The sequence below is a fragment of the Vipera ursinii genome (assembly GCF_947247035.1).
Source record: "Vipera ursinii genome assembly, chromosome: 1".
Classification (NCBI taxonomy): domain Eukaryota; kingdom Metazoa; phylum Chordata; class Lepidosauria; order Squamata; family Viperidae; genus Vipera; species Vipera ursinii.
Genome location: NC_139512.1, coordinates 16,522,434 through 16,534,450, shown reverse-complemented (window position 1 = coordinate 16,534,450; position 12,017 = coordinate 16,522,434). Strand labels below are relative to the sequence as shown.

The 12,017-nt window shown below is 48.4% G+C and overlaps 1 protein-coding gene across 1 annotated transcript; it reads left to right on the top strand.

Moving 5' to 3' along the window:
- The first annotated feature begins 2,866 nt into the window (after positions 1 to 2,866).
- On the top strand, positions 2,867 to 4,195 carry LOC310641521 (vomeronasal type-2 receptor 26-like). The gene has a single exon (XM_083364653.1). It carries the CDS (start codon positions 3,364 to 3,366, stop codon positions 4,183 to 4,185), a length of 822 nt encoding a protein of 273 aa, XP_083220779.1. The 5' UTR covers positions 2,867 to 3,363; the 3' UTR covers positions 4,186 to 4,195.
- The last annotated feature ends 7,822 nt before the right edge of the window (positions 4,196 to 12,017 follow it).

Sequence of the window (12,017 nt, the reverse complement as noted above, 5' to 3'; positions counted from 1 at the left end):
TAATTCACTTGCTTAATGTCTGACTGCTTGAAGTTTGAAGTTTATTATATTTGTATACCGCCCTTCTCCCGAAGGACTCAGGGCGGTGAACAGGGCACATATAAAATACAAAGTACAAAAGTTAAAAGAGAATTAAATAGAAGCCCGAGCTAAAGCAATAAATAATAGTATAAAAAACCCACAATAAAAACCCCAACACATCCCCCATCAGGCCAGGCCGGCTTGTTCAAATAAATAGGTCTTCAGATCGCGTCGGAAGGAGCGAAGGTCAGGCGCCGTCCAGAGCTCAACCGGCAACTGATTCCATAAGTCCGGGGCGCCCACAGAGAAGGCCCTCCCCCTGGGGGCCACCAGACGACATTCTCTGACCGGTGGCACCCTGAGGAGGCCCTCTCTGTGGGAACGCACAGGGCGGAGGGAGGTTGACGCCGGCAGCAGGTGATCCCCGAGGTACTCCGGACCCATGCCATGTAGGGCCTTGAAAACCATTACCAAAACCTTGAATCTCACTCGGAAGACAACTGGTAGCCAATGCAGCTTGCGGAGCAGAGGTGTAACATGGGAGTATCGGGAAACTCCCAAGACAACTCTCAAGGCTGCATTCTGTACCAGTTGGAGCCTCCGAGTGGTCTTCAAGGGAAACCCCATGTAGAGAGCATTGCAGTAGTCCAGACGAGAGGTCACGAGCGCATGAGTGACCGTACACAGGGCATCCCAGTCTAGATAGGGCCGCAACTGGCGCACCAGGTGAACCTGGGCGAAGGCCCCCCTAGTCACAGCCACTATATGGTCTTCCAAAGTAAGCCGCGAATCTAGGAGGACTCCCAAGTTGCGAGCACTATCTACGGGGGGTAAAAGCTCACCCCCCATGGAAAGAGGTGGAATATTCTGAATATCCCAGGATGCTGGTATGCACAGCCACTCAGTCTTGTCAGGGTTGAGTTGAAGTCTGTTCCTCCCCATCCAGACCCGAACCGCTTCCAGGCAACGGGACATGACATCGAGGGCATCACTGGGGTGGTTTGGGGTCAAAATGAAAAGCTGGGTATCATCAGCATACTGATGATACCCAACTCCAAAACCACGAATGATCTCACCCAGCGGTTTCATGTAGATGTTGAACAGGAGAGGCGAGAGGACCAACCCCTGAGGAACTCCACAAGCGAGAGCCTTTGGGGTCGACCTCTGCCCTCCTGTCAACACTGACTGCCAGCGTCCCAGGAGATAGGAGGAGAACCACTGAAAAACCGTGCCTCCCACTCCCAATCCCCTGAGACGCCGCAGCAGGATACCATGGTCGATGGTATCGAAAGCCGCTGAGAGGTCTAATAGGACTGACGTATTTTCTGTGTGTTAGGTAACGGTTGCTGTTGCTGACCTGGACTTGCTGTCTCCAGGCTGTTAATTAGGTTTGGGGCGGGAAACTGCTACTTTAAACCTATTGGTCGCCGCCTACAGACCAATTGTATAAATAGCTGCATAGCAGCTATTAGCTTGCTTCTGTTCTGTTCTGAGTTAGAATAAACCTGTTCCTGTTTCAACACTTCATCTCACTTAATGCCTCAAGAACTGAATATTTAACAGACAGTATTTAATATTTTATTGTTAGGTATATGTAGCGGTGTGGGTGTATACGTATGTTCTATGTAGTATGTTTTAGGTGTGTGTCATGTATGTGTTCCACTTTGAGAACGGGCAACTAAATTTCAGTTTTGATGTGTGCCATTGTGCCCACAGTAAAAAAATGACAATAAAGATTATCTTATCTTATCTTATCTTATCTTCACCAAGTTACTTACTGTATAAAGTAATAAATGGTGGATAAAAATGTAATAACTACATAAAAGAAACAAAGAGATTGCATGTAAAAACCTACTGGGGAAATTCTGGGTTGTTCAACTTCAAAAATAGCTAATTCCATCTCCGTTTCATCTCTGGATACAGAAAAACATTTATTAGGGTCCTTGGGGCTCTTTCAGTTTGTTTGTTTTTTCTTGCAGACATTTCATGACCCACTCTAGTAACATCATCAGTGCTACATGATGTTAGATGGTGATGATGATTGGTATTCATGATGTTACCTAGCTTGGGTCATGAAATGTCTGCAAGAAAACAAGCAAGCTCAGAGCATCAAGGACCCCACATTTCAGCCCAGAGCTACAAATATTCTCCTTTAATGGTAAAACATTTATTCCGCATATCACAATTTAAAATCTCTTTATATAAAGAATCTTCATTTTCATGGACTTTTTTTCTGTTTCCTTGCTTGTTTTGCAATTCCAGATGCATGCCTTCTTGAAAAACGTGCTTTTCAATAACACCGCTGGGGATGAAGTCTCCTTTTCAGAAACTGGGATGAAATATGCAGGATTTGATATCCTCAACTGGGCCGTCTTTGCAAATATGACAATCCTTCGGCAGAAAGTCGGGTGGGTGGATCCGGAGGCTCCTTCAGCTGAAGGTTTCAGCATCAACCCCAATGCCATTGTGTGGGCAAACCAGGTGGGGACCAGATGCTTCTTCCAGGGTTCAGGAAAGCTGAGAGGAAGGACCAGGTTGCTGTGGTGAAAATTCTATTCAGTGGAAGGAAGAAGAGGGGCTCCTTTTACGTAGACCCCGAAGCCAAGCTGAATGTTTTCAATGTCTTCCCCTCAACCTCTCCCAACCTCTCTCCTTTCAGACAAAGCCTTTCTCCCGTTGTGTGAAGCACTGCCTTCCAGGGCAAGCCAGGAAAATTGCAGAGGGGAAGCGCTCCTGTTGCTACGGATGCATTTCTTGCCGAGAAGGGACCATTTCTAATCAAACAGGCAAGTTGCTGAAGGAGACCCTCAAGCAGGAATGAGGAGATCTGGAATAGCTGCGTGGGAGGAATTAGAGAAAATAGGAGGTAGCAAATCAGTTGAGTTAATCAACATGAAAGTCATTCAGAACTTTAAAGAGTGGTCTATTGAATGCATTCTTTTTAAGTTATTAGCAGCAGTTTTAACTTTTATATACCATTTATATGTTTTCATATTTTATTGCCCTGAGTCCCTTGGTGTGAGAGATGGGAATTTCAAAATTTAAGAATAAAATAAAACAAATCAATTAATTCAGTAAATAATTACTCTCGAGTTAATAGCTGCTATGACATCTTCTGAGACTGAGACTGGATCCTTCTGTGTTGTGTGTAGCAGAAGTAAAAAGATGGGGAGCATGAAGTATTTCACTTCCTTCACTGGGAGAACAATCCCCCTCAAAGAGAATCCTTGCTTATCTGACTAATGTCAGCTGGTGCTTGTTCTTCCAGATGCGGCTCAGTGCGTCCCCTGCCCAGAAGACCAACACCCAAGCGAGAACCACATTCTGTGCATTCCCAAGACCATGAACTTTCTCTCCTATGAGGATACACTCGGCTTCGTCTTAGTTTGTCTAGTTCTTTTCTTCTCTTTGATCACAATCCTTGTGTTGGCAACCTTCATCAAACACTGCAACACACCGATCGTCAAGGCCAACAACCGCAATCTCACCTACATTCTTCTGAGCTCCCTCCTGCTCTGCTTCCTCTGCTCCTTCCTCTTCATCGGGCAGCCAAGGAACCTCACCTGTCTCCTCCGACAAACCATGTTTGGCATCATCTTCTCCATTGCCATTTCATCTGTGTTAGCAAAAACTCTGACTGTGGTTGTGGCCTTCGTGGCTACTAAGCCAGGAAACAGGGCAAGAAAACTCTTGGGGAAGCAACTGATCATAGTCTTGGCTTGTCCCCTTGTGCAAACAATTCTTTGTGCCTCCTGGCTGGTAAACTCCCCTCCATTTAGTAGTTTGGACTTTCATTCGGTGATAGGAGAAATTGTGATGGAATGCAATGAAGGTTCTGCCACCATGTTTTATGCTATTCTGGGCTACATGGGTTTCCTGAGTCTCATCAGCTTCGTAGTGGCTTTTCTAGCCAGGAAGCTGCCAGACAGTTTTAATGAAGCCAAGTTCATTACTTTTAGCATGCTGGTCTTCTGTAGCGTTTGGGTGTCCTTTCTCCCCGCCTATCTGAGCACCAAAGGGAAGTCTATGGTGGCCGTGGAGATCTTCTCCATCTTGGCCTCTGCGGCTGGTCTGCTGAGTTGTATCTTTCTCCCCAAATGCTATGTTATAGTGCTGAGGCCAGATCTGAACAATAGAAGTCACCTCATGAGGAAATTTAAGTAGGAAAGTAAGAAAAGAGGTAATCAGGTTTATATAGATTAATATAAACATTTCCACTCCATCTATGTGTCAACACTGCTAACATCGGATGTTCTTTCTTTGACAAAAGATGAAGAAGCAGCTATTTCATATTTTTACTTCTGTATCACTTTTAGAGTTAAAGTTAGATGAAGAAGGGAGGGGGAAGGAAGAATGCTTGGGGAATTAGTTAGACATAATAACCGTAGCGGAGTAGTTTCAAGGCTGAATGTAATAAGAGGCGATGTAAGAACTGGGGGCTGGTTAAGCTAAGGAGGCAGGACTGACACTTCAAACTAATTGGAGAATGTGATTAATGACAGCAAAGAAAGGAAGGAATTTTATTGTACTTAGGGGAGGGGAATTCAGATTCCAGCTTCTCACAAGCATTGCTGATGTTATATTGCTCTAATAAAAGACTTTTAAGGCAAACAATGCCTCAGAGTTCTTTGAACAGGTCATCTGTTGGAAACTTGACATCAAGCTGGAATCCACTAACTTTACAAACTAACTATGGGGTCCCAAACTCCCATCGCTGTCTCCAAGTTTGGGGAAGATTCTGTCATGGAGGAGAAGATATTGCCTGAAGCCAGCTCCCCGGCAGCAGCAGCCACCCAGCAAGGGAAGGGCCAGCAAAGAAGCCAGTAGGAAAAGAGATTCAGCAATCCTCCCAGCTGGGAGCTAGACCCAAACAACCAGGAGAATTAGTCTGGTCATCAGAATGGATTAAGCCCAGCGGAGACTCCAGAGGCCTCAAAGCAGCCTTGCCATCCCCAAGGGCTTCAAAGGCAGAGGAGGTGGGACGACAACAAAGAGACTCCTGCACATCACTTTCCCCACACAGGTGGGGAGCTTCCAGGGCATCTGAGACTGAATAATAATAATAATAATAATAATAATAATAATAATAATAATAATAATAATAATAATAATAATAATGATGATTATGATGATTATGATGATGATGATGATGATTATTATTATTATTATTATTACTATTATTATTATTATTATTACTGTTATTATTATTATTATTATTATTATTATTATTATTATTATTATTATTATTATTATTATTTAATTTCTATACCGCCCTTCTCCCGAAGGACTCAGGGCGGTGTACAGGGCAAATACAATAAAAATACAATATACAAAAACTAAAAAGGAATTAAATAGTGCAGCCCAATAACAATAAAAATAATACAATTAATATTAATATTAAAATACCCCAAACCCATCAGATCAGGCCGGCTTGTTCGAATAAGTATGTTTTTAGATCACGTCGGAAGGAGCGAAGGTCGGGAGCCATCCGGAGCTCAACCGGTAAACGGTTCCATAGGTCTGGCGCGCCCACAGAGAACGCCCTCCCCCTGGGGGTCGCCAGTCGACACTCTTTGACCGACGGCACCCTAAGGAGGCCCTTTCTGTGGGAGCGCACTGGACGAAGGGAAGTTGATGCAGGGCAGCAGGTGTTCCTGTAAGTAATCTGGACCCATGCCATTTAGGGCTTTATAGGTCATTACCAGCACCTTGAATCTTACCCGGAGGGCAACCGGAAGCCAGTGCAGCTCGCGGAGTAGAGGTGTTACATGGGAGTATCGGGAAACCCCCACCACCACTCGCGTGGCTGCATTCTGTACCAGCTGAAGCCTCCGAGTAGTCCTCAAGGGCAGCCCCATGTAGAGAGCATTGCAGTAGTCCAAACGGGAGGTCACGAGCGCATGAGTGACTGTACGCAAAGCATCTCGGTCCAGATAGGGCCGCAACTGGCGCACCAGGCGAACCTGGGCGAAGGCCCCCCTAGTCACAGCTCCAATGTGATCTTCCAAGGAGAGCTGTGAATCTAGGAGAACACCCAAGTTGCGAGCCCTATCTACGGGGGGTAATATCTCACCCCCCATGGTTGGAGATGGAATAATCTGAATTTCCCGAGATGCCGGCACGCACAGCCACTCAGTCTTATCGGGGTTGAGCGGAGCCTGTTCCTCCCCATCCAGACCCAAACCGCCTCCAGGCAATGGGACATCACATCGAGGGCATCACTGGGGTGGTTTGGGTTAGAGATGAAAAGCTGGGTATCATCAGCATATTGATGATACCCAGCCCCCAAACCACGAATGATCTCACCCAGCGGCTTCATATAGATGTTGAACAGGAGAGGCGAGAGGACCGACCCCTGAGGAACTCCACAAATAAGAGGCCTCGAGGCCGACCTCTGCCCTCCTGCCAACACCAACTGCGAACATCCCAGGAGGTAGAAGGAGAACCACCGCAGAATGGTGCCTCCCACTCCCAATCCCCTGAGACGCTGCAGTAAGATACCATGGTCGATGGTATCGAAAGCCGCTGAGAGGTCTAATAGGACTAGGACAGAGGAACAACCCCTGTCCCGAGCCCGCCAGATATCATTCACCAGCGCGACCAATGCCGTCTCCATGCTGTACCTGGGCCTGAAGCCTGATTGGTACGGGTCCAGATAATCAGCTTCCTCCAGGAACAAAGGAAGCTGATGTGCCACCACACTCTCAACAACCTTCGCAAGAAAGCGAAGGTTGGAAACCGGACGATAATTGTTTAAAACAGCTGGGTCCAGGGCAGGCTTCTTGAGGAGGGGTCTCACCACCGCCTCCTTCAAGGTGGCGGGGAAACTGCCCTCACTCAAAGAAGCAGTTATCACTGCCTGAAGCCAGCCTCGTGTCACCTCCCGAGCTGAATAAACCAGCCAGGAGGGGCACGGGTCCAATAAACATGTGGTGGAGCTCAGCTTCCCCATAATCCTGTCCACCTCTTCCAGAGTCACAGGATCGAACTCCTCCTAGATGACATTACCAAGACCGCCCATGTCCTCACCATCAGACTCTGCCCAGTCGGAGTCCAAACCGGTCAGGATCCGAGTGGTGAGTGGAAATATCCATCTGCAGCCCATAGCCAATCAATTGACTATCTAGCAGAAATGTTTGAAGAGCTGGAGTGCAGAACAGCTCCTGCTGAGAGAGGCCTCCAATCCCCCTTTCACAGATCTAACAGGCCTCCAACCCCTGGAGTTCCCTGGTAGGGCCTCCAGTCCCACAGAGGAAGAGAACCTAGGACCCCCGCAGCAGTGGGGAGTATGGCAACCTCCACAGATGGAGGAGTAACAACCTCTGGGCCTAAACCAGCTAATAGAGGCCTTGCAACTACTTGGTATGATGGAGAAGCCAGGGCAGCAACAGCTAGTTGGAGGATGACAACTCCATGGAGGCTGGTCACCACCCCCGAGTGCCAAGCAACAACTGAGGGGCCCACAGTTGAGGGAGGCTAACACGACTCCTAGTAGATCAGCAGCAGAGGGCACCACAATTCCCTGCAGACCAACAACAGAGTAGACGACAGCAACCCCCATCTATCCAACAACCATTGAGGAGCCTACAGCAGCAGGTGGTGCCACAACTTCCCACTGGCCATCAGCAGCCTCCCCTCAGACAACCACAGCAAGGGGGCAGCAGCAGGGCCTGAACATGCAACCCCTGAGCATACAGCAGCATCAATGGGGTTGCCAGCAACTGGGAGCACAACAACAGCAGTGGGGCCCCCGGCAGCCATTGAATCAACAACCAGGATGGGGCCAGCAGCAGTGGGGGGCCCAGCCACCAATGATAGCCCCACCCTTCAGAGCAACGTTCGATGGGAACCCAGAGAAACTGATTTTTCTCCTCAAAGTACGCTCTCATTTGAATTGCTGGGCCTATCTCTACCTGGACCCAGGTGCTATGGTTGATGTGATTGCGTCCAACCTAGAGAGAGAAGCATCCAAATGGTTAAACAATTTATACAATGAGCAAGCCCCTGACTTGGAGGACCCCCACCTTTTCCTCCTAGGGCTGAGAGAAAGACTTGAGGACCCATCCATTGCCCTCAAAGCAGAAGAACAAATCCACAAGATAAAGCAAGGTGTCCAGCCTGCCCTGGAGTATGTGTGGGAGTTTCGCAAGATTGTTGGTCGGATAGAGAGATGGCCTGAGCAATCCATAATTCATCATTTCAGGGAAGGGTTGGACGACCACCTTTCTCAGGCCTGCATCTACCGAGCTGTACCTGACCAGCTGCAAGAATGGTACCAGGCAGCGGTAAAATTAGATGTCCAGCTCGGCTGCTATAAGAAGTCTCTCCCACCTGAAACTGCACCAAAGCCAGAACCCAAACAGCAACCACCACCACCCCAAAAACCTCCAACTACTGCTACTGCTGAAAAACCTAGGCCACCTACAGGCCCACCAATCAAGTGCTTTTGATGTGGACAGCAGGGACATCGAGCAGCAAACTGCCCAGTTCCTTACCCGCAACAGCAGAGTAGACCAGATCTAACAATGAGGAAGAAATCAACACAGCAGCCATCAAGAGAAAAGTCCAACTGGGCCACCCAAGAGCCCATTGCCCAGGTTAAATCCTCCACCCAGGAGGTGTTCTGTACCAGCCTACTACCGGCCCTGCAGAAAAGGCAGGGACAACCCCTTTACAAAAAGGCAAGAGGCTGGAACTAAGCCTGCCAAATTTATTGACACAAAACAGAGCAAACAGAGCAAAACCAAAACATGAACCATGAAACAGGAGCTATTCAAACGGTTGCCTTCAGCAAACCAGCCCTTCCGAGGTGCCCCATTGCCTTCCTCTGTTTACTCCTGATTGACTGCCTCCTGCGTCGGGCGTCCTTGAACAGGGCCAGCTGTGGGTCATCTTCATCCACGCTGTCAGGCTCACACAGCTGGGTCTGCGTCGTGACCAGATGAGAGAGGCCTGGCTGAGGGCTCTGCGAAGCCTCAGGGCTGTCCTCTGCAGGCTCTCCAACACCCCCCTCCTCCTCCTCTGAATCATCCGACCCAACTGCCGAACCCACAGGCTGACCCTGAATCACAACAGGAGGATGCTGGCCCACCAACTGGACCCGCCCCCACTCTACCCAGCTTTGACAGCGACGATGAAGGGGAGAACGACCCAATGGTGAGTCGACATGTCCCATTTTTTTCATTGCCTGCTAAACTCATAATCCCTAAATCAGGGGCACAAGTAGACTTGAAAGTACTAGTAGATACTGGCTACTCCCGATGCATCATTAGCCTGTCATGTGCCTTGAGACTGGGCATATGGGCTAAACCGCTCTCCAAACCTGTGAGATTTGAGCAAACCGATGGCTCCCTAATGGGAGGGACTTTAGTCATGCAATTAACGGAGCCCTTACGCCTAGAAATAGGCGAGCACTGGGAGTTATTCACTTCCTGGTGGCTCCAAAAATGACTGAGGCTGTGATCCTAGAGCTAGCCTGATTAGACAAATGGAAGCCATTTATCTGGTGGGAGAAAGGAATGAGAACTGTAAGACTACCCATAGGGCCCGATCCCATTGATTCAACAGATGTTACAAGAGATTTTAACCCACCCAATGAGCAAGTGCACATGGCTGCCTTATGGCCAACAGATGAGCCGCTCATCCCCAGTGAGTACCGGGACCTTGTGGAGGCATTTAGTGAGAAAGAATGCGATACCTTGCCTCTTCACCGGTCCAATGATTGTTCCATTGAACTGTTGCCGGGGGCCAAACTTCCATGACTAAGAATGTACGCTATGTTCCCCCCCCTTGAAATGGAGGTGATGCAGCGATGTGTGGATACAAACCTAGTGAAGGGATTCATTGAATGGGCCAAATCTACTGTGGGAGCCCCTGTGTTGTTCAAAGAGAAAAAAGGTCTTTACGTCTCTGCGTTGAGTATAAGGGCTTAAATGCTGTGAGTGTGGAAAATAAATACCCTCTCCCCCTCCTGAAAGACTTACTAACCCACCTGGTGAAGACCTAAGAGAAGCATATTATCGGGTGAGAATAAAGGAGGGGGATGAGTGGAAAACGACCTTCAACTGCCCCTTGGGAAGCTACCGATTCAAAATCATGTCATTTGGACTGCAGGGGGCCCCAGCCGTATTTATGCATTTGATTAATGACCTCCTACATGAACATTTATACAAAGGGGTTCTGGTGTATCTTGATGACATTCAGATATACAGTATGAATATGACTGAACACATAAGACTGGTCAGAGAAGTGTTAAAGAAACTATTGAATGCCAAACTTTATGTCAAATCGTCGAAATGTGAATTTCACCAAACCCGATTAGATTATCTTGCCTATAGAATTTCCAACGAGGTCATTAAAATGGACCCAGCCAAAGTGAAAACTATAATTGAATGGCAGCCCCTAAAGACTCACAAACAGCTTCAGAGCTTCCTAGGGTTTGGTAATTTCTACCGTCAATTCATTCCCTCTTTTGCCGAGATTGCTCTACCCCTTACAAAACTACTCAAAATGAGCAAGGGAGGGGGAAAACCACGACCTGGCCAACCACTAGAATGAACTATGAGTTGTCAGAAAGCTTTTGAGAATTTAAAAAGACTGTTTGCAGCTGGACAGGTCCTAAAGCACCCCTGCCCCGGGGAGCCCTTTGTAATTCAAGCAGATACCAGCAACATGGCAGTCGGAGCTGTGTTACTACAAAACAATAAAAGTGGAGTCCTACAACCTTGTACCTACACCTCTAAGAAATTCACGGAAGGCGAGAGGAGATGGACAGTCTGGAAGAAGGAGGCCTTTTCAGTTAGGTGGGGGCTATTAAACTGGCGACACTATTTAGAAGGGAGCAAGGTGCCTTTTCCCCTTCATGGATTACTGCCTTCTCATGGCAAAGGACCTTGCATAATTCAATGAAGCTATGAGCTATGCCATGCAGGGCCACCCAAGACGGAAAGGTCATAGCAGAGAGTTCTGACAAAACGTGATCCACTGGAGAAGGAAATGGCAACCCACTCCAGTATCTCTGCCATGAAAACCCTATGGACAGTACCAAAAGGCAAAACGATATGACGCTGGAAGATGAGCCCCTCAGGTCGGAAGGCGTCCAACATGCTACTGGGGAAGAGCAGAGGGCTAGTACTAGTAGCGCCAGAAAGAATGAAGCGACTGGGCCAAAGCCGAAAGGACGCTCAGCTGTGGATGTGTCTGGTGGTGAAAGGAAAGTCCGATGCTGTAAAGATTTTTTCTCCATAGGAACCTGGAATGTAAGATCCATGAATCAAGGAAAGCTGGATGTGGTCAAACAAGAGATGATAAGACTGAACATCGACATCTTAGGTATCAGCGAACTAAAATGGACAGGAATGGGTGAATTTAATTCAGATGACCATAAGGCAGGGGTCGGCAACCTGAAAAAGGAAAAGAGCCACTGGGAACCAGTTCCATCACACATAAAAAAAAGTGGGAGCCGCGTGCGTGCGTCCATGCATGCGCATGTGCAAAAAAAAGTTTTGCACATGCGCAAAACAGGTTTTTCTTGTGCATGCGCGGACATGCGCAGTTGCCATTTTTTGTGTGTGTGATGGACGCGCGCACCTCCCCAAACCTCCCCAAACGTCGGCAGGTCTCCGTACCTCCACACAAATAGGCAGCGGCGCCGCTTCTTGGGAAAGCGGCAGCTTTGCAGACGGGCCGCGGCAGCTTTCCCAAGAAGCGGCGCCGCTACCCATTCCGAGAGGTGCGCATGCACCTCTCCGAACGACCGTAGGTGCACGCGCACCTCCCCAAACCTCCCCAAACGTCGGCAGGTCTCCGGACGGCGGCGGCTTGGGAGAGGTGCGCGTGCACTCTCCAAACCGCCGCCATCCCGTTTGCACAGCTGCCGTGTTCGTCAATGTTTGATGAACGCGGCAGGTCTCCGGACGGTACGGTGGCGGCTTGGAGAGGTGCGCGCGCACCTCCGCCCTTCAACATCTTTTTTACATTGCGGTGACCAAAACTGG

Excerpts from the sequence above, each read along its gene's own strand:
- LOC310641521 (XM_083364653.1), top strand. The coding sequence starts at position 3,364 with ATGAACTTTCTCTCCTATGAGGATACACTCGGCTTCGTCTTAGTTTGT.